Source organism: Pyrus communis, chromosome 9 (assembly GCF_041283825.1).
Source record: "Pyrus communis isolate YQ-2024b chromosome 9, ASM4128382v1, whole genome shotgun sequence".
Lineage (NCBI taxonomy): Eukaryota > Viridiplantae > Streptophyta > Magnoliopsida > Rosales > Rosaceae > Pyrus > Pyrus communis.
In genome coordinates this window covers 5,803,601-5,817,516 of record NC_142573.1, presented here as the reverse complement: position 1 = coordinate 5,817,516, position 13,916 = coordinate 5,803,601, and the positions used below count along the sequence as shown (strand labels likewise).

At 39.0% G+C, this 13,916-nt stretch overlaps 2 protein-coding genes and 1 non-coding gene across 3 annotated transcripts; all 3 read left to right on the top strand.

The window, feature by feature from the left end:
* Positions 1–420: 420 nt before the first annotated feature.
* On the top strand, positions 421–4,309 carry LOC137740175 (glycosyltransferase (DUF604)). The gene is made up of 4 exons (XM_068479993.2): positions 421–1,465; positions 2,175–2,708; positions 2,805–3,008; positions 3,333–4,309. Exons 1-3 carry the CDS (start codon positions 659–661, stop codon positions 2,913–2,915), a joined length of 1,452 nt encoding a protein of 483 aa, XP_068336094.2. The 5' UTR covers positions 421–658; the 3' UTR covers positions 2,916–3,008; positions 3,333–4,309.
* A 773-nt stretch (positions 4,310–5,082) lies between these two features.
* On the top strand, positions 5,083–7,150 carry LOC137741047 (uncharacterized). Its single transcript, XR_015966853.1, has 3 exons — positions 5,083–6,009; positions 6,148–6,678; positions 6,786–7,150. It is a non-coding gene; the product is annotated as an uncharacterized LOC137741047 (transcript).
* Positions 7,151–8,704: 1,554 nt separating this feature from the next.
* On the top strand, positions 8,705–12,034 carry LOC137738933 (cysteine-rich receptor-like protein kinase 10). Its single transcript, XM_068478397.2, has 7 exons — positions 8,705–9,609; positions 10,007–10,129; positions 10,327–10,466; positions 10,553–10,763; positions 10,872–11,109; positions 11,196–11,337; positions 11,475–12,034. Exons 1-7 carry the CDS (start codon positions 8,799–8,801, stop codon positions 11,802–11,804), a joined length of 1,995 nt encoding a protein of 664 aa, XP_068334498.2. The 5' UTR covers positions 8,705–8,798; the 3' UTR covers positions 11,805–12,034.
* The last annotated feature ends 1,882 nt before the right edge of the window (positions 12,035–13,916 follow it).

Here is a 13,916-nt window from a genome sequence, read left to right as displayed (position 1 = left end):
TTAAAACCTCATACTGTGTTTCATACTTTGCATTTGTAATTCGACTTTAGAATGTTAGTGTTTAAGGCGAAAGCGGGAAGAAAGAGATGAGATTGTAAAATTTTAGAATCTACAATCCCACAGGTATATTAGCTTAGCTTTCTATTTCAATGGTTAGTTTTCTACGATATAATATTTACGAGGGCACTTCTAACGTAAACACATATCCTATTTATAGCCAGACCTAAGATTGAAATAAATTGAGCCTTAGCCCGCATGAAATACGGTATATCGGCCTCTCAAACAAAAGTCAAAAGCGCAGAAAGAATCCAAACAAACAGTTTGTGCTTTTTCGAAAAGTACTTTCAAATGCTTTTCTACGACATAATATTTACGAGAGCACTTCTAATATAAACACATACCCTATTTATAGCTAGACCTAAGATTGAAATAAATTGGGCCTTAGCCCGCATGAAATACGGTATATCGGCCTCTCGAACAAAAGTCAAAAGCGCAGAAAGAATCCAAACAAACAGTTTATGTCAGTGCCTCAATTGCTCAGGTGGCTCTAATCAAACACACACATGAACTCGTCACCTTCTTCTTCAATCGTCGTCACTCTCCCAGCGACCGCGACTGCAACTGCAACTGGTTCATCATCTTCGCTGTAACTTTTGAAATGTACCAGAAAATCAAACGAAAAACCAACTCCGCCTGCAAAGCAATCCGATACCGATACCTCTCTCTCTCCCTCCCGTCCGTAATGCCCAGAACCTTAACCCTTGCCCGCTTCAAGGCCCTCCTGTTGTTCCTCTCCATTTTCCTCAACCTCTACTTCCTCTTACTCCACGCGCCGCCGGCCGTTCTCTCCCGCTATACTTCTTCCCCCACCACGCGCCGCCACCTCGTCTTCGCCATCGCCTCCTCCTCCCGCTCCTGGTCCCGCCGCGAGCCCTACCTCCGCCTTTGGTGCTCCCCCGCCTCCACCCGCGCCTTCGCGTTTCTCGATCGCGCCCCAATCGACTCCTCCGGCGAGAAGTCCGTCGCTCCGGTCGTCGTCTCCGGGGATACATCCCGCTTTCCGTACACTTTCAAGGGAGGTCTCCGTTCCGCGATCCGCGTGGCGCGCATGGTCAAGGAGGTCGTCGATCGCGGCGAGCCGGATGTGAGGTGGTTCGTGTTCGGCGACGACGACACGGTGTTCTTCGTGGAGAATCTGGTGATGACGCTGTCAAAGTACGATCACGATCGGTGGTTTTACGTCGGGAGCAACTCGGAGAGCTACCAGCAGAATGTCAAGTACTCGTTCGATATGGCGTTCGGCGGCGGAGGGTTCGCCATTAGCCATTCTCTGGCTACGGCTCTGGCGAGGGTGTTCGACTCGTGCTTGATGAGGTACGGCCACTGGTACGGAAGCGATGCTCGGGTTTTCTCCTGTGTGGCGGAGCTCGGTGTTGGGTTGACCCATGAGCCTGGGTTTCATCAGGTAGTGAATTTAGCTAATTTTATCTGAAATATCAGAAAAAGTAATTAGCTTGATAAGATTTTAATGATTTAAGCATGCATTATCAGAAAAAGTAATTAACTTTATAAGATTTCGATGATGTAATGCCGAAATTGGTTTTCTTAGGAAGGAAAAGGAAAGTAATTGCTTGATGGTGTTGGATGAACTGATTGTGTTTAATGAAAGCTTTGCTAAGGAATGGCTTCGGCTTTCTTCTATAACTCGCCTTTTAGGTGGAGAGGTCCGTTCGTAGGTGTTCCTTAAATTTATAGAGAGCTACGAAATGGGAGGACAAGGCATTCGGCTCATAGGGCTTTCCGAACACTAGAACATTAGTTATATGACTTGAAACAAGTTTATACGACATTTCTGCTCCTCTGCTTTTTTATGTTTGTATTTTGAATATGATGCAATCGCATTGCTGGTCTGGTTTTCTAGTTTATAGTTTATTTTCACGTGTACAAACTAAGTTAACGATTCAGTCGTTGATAGGTTGAATTGCTGATTGAGTTATGTTGGATTTCGTTAATGATAACCTGAAGTTTTCAGATCATGATATAGTTTTGATTGGTGGTCCTTTGATCATCCGTTGAATCCCATTTGAGCTTGTTAGCAAAGTGTCTTGTTGTGAACTTATTTCAAGTAATGTGCTGCATTTTTGGGCACTTATTACCTTCATATTTCTAACCAGGTTGATATGCGGGGGAATTTGTTTGGAATGCTATCTGCACACCCGTTGTCACCTTTGGTGTCCCTTCATCATGTAGATGCCACAGATCCAATCTTCCCTAACATGAACAACACCCAAGCTTTGGAACATCTCTTTGAAGCTGTGAATGTTGATCCTGCCAGGATATTGCAGCAAATTGTTTGCTATGAAATGTCGCATTCATTGACTGTTTCAGTTGCGTGGGGTTATGCTATTCAGGTGTATGATGGCAATGAACTCCTTCCAGATCTCCTTTCTATGCAGAAAACTTTTATGCCATGGAGGAGGAGTGGCAGTATCGATGCAAGTCAGTACATGTTTAAAATGAGAGATTATCCTAGAGATAAGTGTAAAAGACCAACTGTGTTTTTCCTGGAAAGCGTCGTATCCAGTAGCCGTGGCATCTTGAGCAACTACTCGAGGCACAATGTGGAAAACTGCTCCAAAGCAAATGCAATAAAGAATCTGGAACAGATCAGAGTGTTCTCACAGAAGCTAAGGCTTGATTCGGATGAGGTATTGTTTCATTAATATAGATGTAAACAATAAGTTTTCTTTCATCTTTCAGTTTTAGTCAACGCCATTAACTACTGTCCACTTGTTACAATCCAGATGAAGGCTCAACGCCGTCAGTGCTGCGAAATTTTGCCGTCGTTTAATGACTCCATGACTATAAACATCAGACGGTGCAGAGACAATGAGTTAATCTCCATAAATTTCTAGAGTTTTCTGTTGGATAGTTGCTCTGAGTACACTTATGTAGATGCAGAATTCAGAGAACCACACACACTTTTGGTGTACCGTCATCTTATCAAGGTAAACACTAATGTCTTGTCTTGTTCCTAAATTATGTTTGAGAAGTGCTTAAGGAAACCCTTCCTCTCTCCTCGCATTCCATTCATTGATGTGATTTATATCTCACAATTAGTTGACATAATGGAAAATCTGAGTTTTACACGTGTTCTCTCTTCATTATTGGGCTATTAAGCTATCGGACATTGGTTGGTTCACTTGGTTAAGAATGCTTGAGATTCCTAAATTTTATTTTTGTGAAATGGACCTAGAAGCGGTCTGTTATACGTGATATTATGTGATGTGATCTGCACTTCATAAAGCTTAAGTCCCTTTTCTCCTTGACAGGAGGAGGAAGAAGAGAATATACTTGGAAGAGATGGCTATTTATCTTCTGATCAAGACTAAAATAATTATTCTGGAATGATGTCCTTGAAAACACTAAATCAAAAGAAAAAGATTTGCCAAAAGGGGAAGTCACGGTGAAAATCTGCTGCCAGTTAAGGTTTCGACGTCTGTTAAGGCTCAATCTTGGTTAAACTTTTCAGTGGCTAATTATCTCTGGGAATTTGATGGACAGACAAAAAGGAAGTAGAACGCCATTCACACATCAGCTGGTGGAGACGACCCCAATAAATGTGGAAATCCAGAGGATTGAACCGTAACTAGTGAACTGATAGGTATGTAATGTTTTCATGTCGTAGAGTAACTTACGTTTTGAGACATCAAATGACGGGGAATAGTTTCGAGGATAAACATTAATTCGTTGGATAAGCATGCGAGGGAAATATTCTTCAAATGCTTGCTGCGTTTTCATGCTGCAGTTAGAGTATCTTGCTGATGAACTGTACATGATAGATTGCAGAGTATAGGGTCTGGTTTTGTAATGTTGGTGCTGGGGTGAATGCCATACTTCGCACTCACACCTATTCCATGATCTGCTTCGTCCTTCCGCGTTCAATTATTCAGGATGATAGCCCTTCTTCAAACCATTTAAGTCTAATGCATGTGCATCCTTTGAATCTGCAAGTAACCTAGTTTGTGAGATTTTCAATTATTTATGAAGCTCCAGCATTGGATGGTGTCATGCTTCTGACTTCTCGGATCTGGTCGTCATAAAACAACTTAGAAATCAAATCTAACTGGTACGATGTACTACTCGGTTGCTTGCTTTAACATGTTTTTGTGATTAATTAGCTTAATGTATCAGGTTTATACGTCTTAATTAGCTGTATCCATGGATCTTGTGTCTGAACATTGCTTGAGATTTTTCTAAGCAAAACATTTAATTACGAGCTAGTGGCTTGTCACTCAAGTGATTTACAGTAGATACTTGCACTTAAAGTCCCGTCGATTTTTACCTTCCAAATATTGTTTGTATAAAAAAACATTTAATTTGCATATAAACATATTTTACATGCCATGATCACTCGGGATAATCGCAAGCTACACTGAAAATGCTACTTTTACCGTATATTTGTACCATCATTTGTACTATTTCTCTAATAGAAATGATATAAATAATAGTACAAATAGGTAGTAAGTGTAACATTACTCGGGCTGCACAAGAAACCTCAAATATGTGAGCATTCGTTTCATTGGATTTTTTTTTTTAAATTACACATAATCTTGGTTATTCATCCAAGAAAAAATAAAAGAAAAGGAGAACTTACAAGCATTCCGCAACACGTTTACACTTTATTTTTGCCAAGCCCGTTAAAGTTATTTTCTTTCTAAATCTTGGGTCTGAAGTTGCTGCTTTCTTCACGTTCTGCATTTAACAAAGACGTACATACTTAAATCTTTGTTTTGCCAAGTCCTTTTACGTTTTAACACGTAACCCCTCTTCTTAATCTCTCACACTCCAGTCAATGCCATTGCTGTCAAGTAGTTGACCCTTGATTCTGATCTAACCTAGCGCACTATCTTGGTGCAGAAAAATAGGCGCACTGCTCTAGCCAACTTGGTTAAGTTTAAGTCTGCGGTTTTTCTTTATTTGGGTTGGCAAGAAAATGGAGGACTTTTTGCGTGAATTCCGCGCCAACCCCATGTTCTTTTGGAGATTTGGCTAACTAAATAGACTTTGGTGCAGAAATACAGGTCAAAGTTTGCATCTTTCTCTTGCCGCTGATTACGCTTCACAATCAACATCTTGGTTTTGTCCCACACTTGTATTCTCTAGATACAATTTTTCTGCATTTCTGTCTTCTTTCTTTGTTCTTCTTCCTTTCCTTAAGATGCTGCTGTTTCCTCAGTCGCCTTCAAAAACCCAAAATCCGTCTCGGTTGATAAACCTCTTCATAATCTCGTCTTCCGTCTGCACGCTCTTTCTTCTCGTGTCGTTCTTCCTTGTGTTTATAAGCTCAAAGCTTGCACATATTAGTTCTTTGTCTCAAGATGCGTATTCCCCGCCCTCAACCTCTCTCGAGCACATTGTGTTCGGGATTGCTTCGAATCAGAAATCGTGGTCTGCTAAGAGGAAGGAATACGTCAGGCTCTGGTGGAAGAACCAATCCATGAGGGGATGTGTGTTTCTGGATAGCCTTCCGTCTGATCATCACCGTCACGCCAATGATACCTCTCTTCCTCCAGTGTGTATCTCGGGTGACACTGCCGGTTTTCGTTACACTTACAGAGGCGGTCTCAAGTCTGCTATTCGAGTTGCGCGTGTTGTTTCTGAGATCGTGGCGCTTAACCATACGAATGTGAGGTGGTATGTCTTCGGAGATGATGGCACGTTTTTTTCCGGGAGAATTTGGTGAAGACACTATCGAAGTATGATCATGGGCTGTGGTACTACATCGGGACATCCTCCGAAGTTTACGAGCAAAATAGGGTGTTCGGATTTGGAATGGCTTATGGTGGTGCAGGTTTCGCTATAAGTGCCCCGTTGGCAAAAGTACTGGCGAAGGTGTTTGATTCGTGTTTAGAACGATATCCGCATCTCTATGGAAGCGACTCTAGGATTTTCTCTTGCTTGGCAGAGCTCGGCATTGGATTAACACGCGAACCCGGTTTCCATCAGGTACCCTTTTCTTCGCTCATCAAATTATATATGACATTCAATTTTAGTAGTTTAAATCGAAATTTCAGTGTGCTTTTTTGTTTGTTTATATATCATAGAAATAATATTTTTGGTTTTGGGCTGGGAAAATTGAATCAGAATGACATTCACGGCGATATGTTTGGTCTGCTGGCTTCGCATCCAGTGACACCTTTGGTATCCCTGCATCACATCGATCACGTAAACCCCATCTTCCCCAACATGACAACTCTCAACGCTCTGCAACATTTGTTTAAAGCTGCCAACGTGGATTCTCAAAGAATGTTACAGAAAACAGTCTGCTATGACAGATGGTTTTCGTGGACTATCATGGTGTCATGGGGTTACGCTGTTCAAGTATACGGAAACCATATTCTTCTGCCGGATGCCCTTCCCGTGCAAGAGACATTCAGCCAGTGGAAAAAGGGAAGTGTTTTGACAGGAGCATATCTTTTAAACACAAGAGAACATCACAAGGATCCGTGTCGAAGGCCTGTTGTTTTCTTTCTGGATAATGTGCCTTCTGGTGCCGGTAGAATCAAGAGCACCTACAAGAAGTCTTACGAAAATTGCACCTACGACATAGCTTCTCCGAGGAGGCTGGAGGAGGTCAAAGTGTACTCGCATAAGCTGGACTTTGATATGAAACAGGTATCGCTTACAATATTTCGGACATACATAGTCGATCACTCGAGCATTGTTATACGTCTTCATGAAACTTATATAATACTAATTCCATGTTTTCGTGAATTAATCAGTTGCAGGCGCCGCGAAGGCAATGTTGCGATGTATTACCTTCTTCGGGCAACAAGGTGATGGAAATCGAAATCAGAGAATGCAAAGAAGAAGAACTAATCCACATGCATCCGTAGGGGTGTTTAGTATTTGCATATAGCCGGATTAATTATACAACAATATTATATCATACAGATGGAATAGGTATGTCAAAAATAACGAATTATTGTAGATGTTAGCAAAATTAATACTGCGTAATTGTCTAATCCAATGTAAATTAAGAATGTCATTGTATTCGACTTTGAAATCTGTTGTCTCGAATTCGACTGCTTTCTTGGATGGAGGTTTCAAGGATCCACAAATCTAGGAAAGCCTAAATTCAAGCAAATTTGACTTGGAATATATACAATGTTGAGTAAGGAGGACACATGAGATTGCTTAAGAAGCATTTCATATGTACCAATACATCAAGTTTTGGCATCAAATATCTTTGTTATATTTATTTACTTTGGCATAGTTGGATTGAGAAATAATGCACCATGTGAAAAAAAAAAAAAAATGGTGGTTTGACTAAGCAAAATATTCAATCTTTTTCTTTTGTTTATGTTATCTTGAAGTTTAAGACGTTCCTCTAATTAAATTTCATTCTCAGTAAAGGAGTAACGTTCGAATCTTCGATTATTAAGTACATCTGTCTCTCACTCCACGTGGTTGATTTGAAAGTTCCTCTATAGTGCGACATCAAGACACTTCTTACACTAAAAGGTCACCAGTGCATTGAACTGTATCATAAATCGATTCGATGTTAGGTTTCTAGAGTTGTAGCTTCCCATGAGCATATGAAGGTGATTAAACAATAAATTTTGAACATAATCGAGTAACAAGTCACAAACTTTTTCATCGAACAATGGGGGTGCATCAACGAATTTGGCGTCTTTGTCACGCAAAGAGCATTGTTCGTGTCACCGTCACTAGGTATATGTATGTGCATCTGGTCGGTATTTCACAAACAAACCTTTGTACCAAATAATAGCACCTTGACTTGGAGGACATCGCTTCCGAAGATCTCGATCTAATTTCAAATTAACCTATTCAAGTTGGTTTCTCATGTCCCGCGTAAAAAGCTCCAAACGTATGAAGGGAAAAATAAAGATAAGAGACTCGAAATGGTTAGTATTTTCGACGAAACTATGTTGAATATAATTGAATTAATCCTAACGCGTGTTTGATGTCAAATGCCCTAAACACAAACATGTTGTCTTCACTCGCGCATTGACGACACTCAGCAAGGCGTGTGAACAAAACTCAACAGGTCTCTCTCAGATTTCCCAAATTTCTATTGGCCTATATATGCCTATTGGCCGGCCAGGAGTGAACATCGCATTTAAAAAAGAAGAAAGAAGCCATTGCTTTTTCCAAGTCCTTGCTTAGAAACGAGTACGTACTTGTTTCACTTTTGTATTTCTCTCTTAACTTGGTTGCTGAGAGGATGGTCATGTACGTCGTGTTTACTTTGACTCTTTCATGGTATGCGACATTTGGATTTTATGTTTGGTGTTACTTTCATCTTCGTAGAAACAATGATATTAAATTTAGGGGTGTGATATCCACACCCCATTTTACTTCTCACACAACTTTTTAATTTTCGGTCGTCGGATCGGATGAATTGAAGAAGATCAACAGGCAGAAACTATCAAGGGGTGTGTGAGCCGCACACCCCTAAATTTATGCAGACCTGATGAAGTACACGTAGTCAGATTCCGAAAACTACATTATGCATGTATAATCTTTCTTTCACCATTTTTAAATATAAGTACATGCTTTATATTCAAACCATTTTATTGTTTTTTATTTCTCCATATATAAATTATATTTTCGATGACGAAACGTCGCGGAACATGTCAATGCATGTACTAGTATCTTGTTCTACTTAGAATGTTGCAGGGGACAAGTTTATTCAGCATTCATCACATAATCTTTGGTGTTTCATTTGCTGCAATTTTTTCTGCTTCTAATCCTTTTTATCATCTTTTAAAATGAAATTTCTTGCATTATACGCTTCTTATTTTCTCCTTATTTCATGCATTCTTCAAATTTACTATCCCGCTAAAGCGCAAAAGATTTACTCTTTTTCGAACTGTAACACCGCTGCCAATTACACTTCCGGGAGTGTCTATGAGCAAAACCTAAATCTTACCCTCACTTCCCTTGTTGCCAATGCATCTCAAACTGGATATTACATCACAAGCATTGGTCAGAACAACGATGTGGTTTATGGCCTTGTTCAATGCCGCGGCGATCTCTCTAAAATCGGTTGCCAAGCTTGTGCAAATATAGCGGCAACTGAGATCAGGCAATTCTGTTTTAGCCAGAAGGAGGCTTCGGTTGGCTACATAAATTGCGCGTTGCAGTATTCGGACCGGCGTTTCTTCTCTACGTTCGACAGTTTCCCGAGGTTGGCCTTATACTACAATCAGACAGCAAATGACCCCGTTCTTTTCAAAAGTCAGGTAGACAACTTGGTTAATAACCTATCATTAAACGCCGCTTCCAATCCTTCAAAATTTGCTATCGGGGTCACCAGTTACACGGATTCCAAAAATTTATATGGCATGACTCAGTGCACCCAAGACCTAGCAGAAAACAGCTGCTTAACTTGCCTGCAGCAGATTGCCAGTTATGTACCACAGGATGGATTTGTTGGGTATACACTAATTTCTGAGAGCTGTTATCTCCGGTATGAGATATATTCATTTTTCCTGTCACCAATTCAACATCCACCACCTCTAGCGGCACCCTCTCCATTTCCTAATTCAACTACTACTGGTGGCACGAATAAGACTACTGGTAAATTTTTGGGCTCTTTTGATGCATTCAAAAGCTTCCTGTCATGCACATGTAATATCTGCAAGATGGTTTTCCAACGGGAAATGATTTCTGCACATTCTTCTCTCCTTATGCACGTACACCCTGTTTATTTTTGTTCCTTGATTTTCCTTTGCTTTATTCGATTCCAATGCCAGAAATAAGCAAGGGTGTGCATCAGGAAAAAGTGGAAATCATTTCCCTTTATCCTATTCCGTGAAGTTAACTAGTATGTTAGTCTTGATAAGAATCAATTGCATCAAATCAATCATCATGTTAATTAACTTTGTCAGCATACAAAACTTTTAGTTTTATGAATTGAGTACTCCTTTAGAGAATTAGATATGAATAGAGAAGTGATAATTTCAAGTTTATGCAGGAAAGGAGAAGATTTCAAAAACCATCGTCATCATAGTTATCCCACTACTTTTGGGATTGCTTGTGGTAGCCACAAGCTGCGCTTGTTTCTTGTTGCGGAAAAAGACCAGGAGAAGTGGAGTTGGTAAGTAGAACATACATGCCTCAATCGCAGACGTTAACTTATGTTATAGTTTAGTTTTTATTTTTTTACCTGCAATATTGGAGAAGGGCAAATCGAACCTAGGACTTCTCCGGCGTATACATTCACTTGAGCTACAAGCTTTCTGAAGACTAACTTATATGCCCCTGAAGACATTAACTTTGCATATTTTCATGCAGATTATCTTTCGGATGTTCGTGAAGATGGTAACAATAGTAGGGATGCACTTTTGATTGGATTAAATACACTTAGAGTTGCAACCAGCAATTTCTTAACAGCCTATAAACTCGGAGAAGGCGGATTTGGTCCAGTTTACAAGGTACTTGCAGTTCAGTTGTAATCAATGCATTGTCTACAATTTCATGACATTTGTGTAAATGACTCTGTCCATATATACACCTCTAGGGAAAACTGCCCGATGGACAGGACATAGCAGTGAAAAGGCTGTCACGTAGTTCAGGCCAAGGTCTAGCAGAACTAAAAACGGAAGTAATTCTAGTTGCTAAGTTACTGCATCGGAATCTTGTAAGACTGTTAGGGTTCTGCTTAGAAGATGAAGAGAAGCTACTCGTCTACGAATACCTACCCAACGGGAGCTTGGACAAGATTTTATTTGGTATGAATTATCAGTCCCTTAGTTGTTTGCTTTTAATGGAGATTCAGTATTTTTCTTTCTTGATCACAATAATGTTATGTTCTTATTAAACTTAAACTCTGAATATAGGTCAGGGGAGAACATTTAGTTTGGAATGGGAAAGAAGGTTCAAAATCATTGTCGGAATTGCTCGAGGGCTACTTTACCTGCATGAAGATTCTCAGCTTCGGATTATTCATCGAGATTTGAAAGCCAGCAATATCCTGTTAGACAAAGACATGAACCCCAAAATATCTGATTTTGGTTTAGCCAAATTGTTCGGCGAGAGCCAAACTTATGGCAATACGAACCGGATTTCTGGTACTTTGTATGTCACAAACTTAATACCTAGTTAGATATTTAATGTTTATTGCTTGATACATGATCTCTAACACATACATTCGCGATGTGCAGTGGATACATGGCACCAGAATATGCTAAAAATGGAAAATTTTCGACCAAATCTGATGCCTTTAGCTTTGGGGTTTTAGTTCTTGAAATTATAACAGGTCGGAAGAACTCCAGCTTCCGCACTTTCTCAAATCTACAAAGTTATGTAAGTATGTAAAAGATAATTGACATGATTAACGATTGAGTTTCACAACATGACAACATATATAACACGTTAACTTGACTGAACAAATTTCTTAAAGTTATATTGACTTGAAGTTAACACTTGAAATTGTCACGTAGGCATGGCAACATTGGGCAAATGGAACATCATTGGAGTTATTGGATCCGAGTTTGGGAGACCAGTGGCCTAGATATGAAGTTTTGAAGTGCATCCACATTGGGTTGTTATGCGTTCAAGAAGCTGCGGCTGAAAGACCTACTATGTCAGAGGTTGTTATGATGCTCAATAGCTACACTATTACCTCCGCCGTGCCTTCGCAGCCAGCATTTTATGTCCGACAGGAAAGCTCCGCCAGCTCACAGAACTTAACTGCATCTGAGCTCGATATGTTAGCAGAAGCAGCTCAGTCAGTAAATGATGTTACAGTCTCTGAACTCTATCCTCGCTAGGTTAGCTAGCAATTGCGCAATGTCCTAATAATTGGAAAGATATTAGATATCTCTTCTAGCTAGCTACCTGGCCACAAAGTAGATTAAACACTCAAATTATTAGTCTATGAGAATATTTTTGCTCATCACACTCAAGTAATGGTGATGTTCACCATCCTATATATCACTGTTTGATGAGTTTAAACTTTTAAATTAGTGTCTATTCACCACATGATGATGGTGAGCAAAAATGGATTCTTAATTTGTTGTCTCATTTTTTGTTATACAAAAATGTAGATCCTCGAAGAAACTTAGAAAATTATGTATACATACTTGGATTTGATTTTTATTGATCAGTAGATGATGTCAACTTACTCAAATTGTCAAACCACTAATACCAACTTATTTTTGATGAACTCCTTATAAGCCCTAGTAAGATTTTTCTTTCGCTAATGTAGAACTCTTTTTACCTTCACATTCTTGAAAAAAAAAAACAACCACTAAAGAACAATTTTCTTTGCTTGACGTCGACGTTGCAGGCCAAGGGAAAGGCAGAATTTGTTTACCCCAAACTATTAGCATTCATCACTGAATGTTTTCTTTTGCGGTGATCTACTGAGATTTTTACAGTGCTCTCCTGTCCCCATTGTTGAAATCTTGTTTACCAAACCAAAATTTGGTGTACCTTATGTATTTTTGGTAAACCAAACCATAATTTGGTGAAGCTATAATTTCATGTTCTTCCATATCATGCAGATTCCATTAGCTGCTGAAAGTTTGGAGTGGAATATGTGAGCATTTTTTGTTTTCAGTAGTAACTTATAGATTCTCTTTTCAAAGCAATTTTTCAATATATTTGAAACACAATCACATGACGTTATATTCTATATAAATTATAACAAACGAATTTATTTTGTTAATATACCGTAAAATAAGACTTATTGACTCTATCATTCATTCTTATTTCAACATGTGAAAATTTGGTACCATCTTTTCGTAATATTGCATGGGGTCTCATTGAAGCTGCATCTTCGTAATTCTTATGAATCTATGTTTTTTTTTTTTTTTTCGTGAAACAGAATATATGGGTGCTTGTTGGTTTGGTTAGTTGTGCAAACATGTGGAAATAAAACATGTCAGTGTTTGATTGGACCACTTCATGGTAATTTTCTAATATACTTGAAACATAACCAATTGACGTTATATTCTACATAAATTATAACAAGCAAATGCATTTGGTACAATATTAACTCTATCTTTCATTTTTATTATAACAAGTAAAAATTTGGTTCAATCTTTTTGTAATATTGCATGGGGTCATTATTTCATTGGACCACTTCACGGTAGCTTCATACTTTTTCTCATTTAACATTCTCCTGGGTTGGAATATTAGATTAGGTGAACGACATATATACCATACGAATGTGAGGTGGTATGTCTTCGGAGATGATGACACGATTTTTTTCCCTGAGAATTTTGGTGAAGATACTTTCAAAGTATGATCATGGTCTGTGATACTACATTGGGTCAAACTCCAAAGTTTACGAGCAAAATAGGGTATTCAGATTGGAATGGCTTATGGTGGTGCAGGTTTCGCTACAAGTCCCCGTTGGCAAAAGTGTTGGAGTTTGAGACTCTCTTGTCCCACATTGGTCAATAGTATTTTTTCATAAGCCTTTATATAGGCTTATTCCCTTTTCTTAGTAATTAGAACTTGGACCATTTGGAAATGGATTGAAGGCTTGGACCTTATGGTTGTGTGAATTAGGCTTGAATATAATATAGCCTAAATACAATTAATATTAATTAATCAAGACAAGGGCCTTGGGCCTTGGAATTTAAAATTAATCAGATTCATTAATTTTAATTTTCGGATTAAGTTTTTTAATTAATTTATTAATTAAAAAAACGTTTTGATTAAAAGACACAGCTGTTAGAAAGAGTTGTACTTTTTGATTAAAAGATACAGCTATTAGAAAGAGTTGTGTGCTTTCAAATACACTGAACAGGTATTTGAAAGGGTGTGAAACATCCTATATATTTGTAATCACAGTATCCAAGTGAGAATCATCTTTTCATCCTCCTTATCTTTCGTACAAAATTTCCAGAGAGTAAACACACAAAGCAATTCGC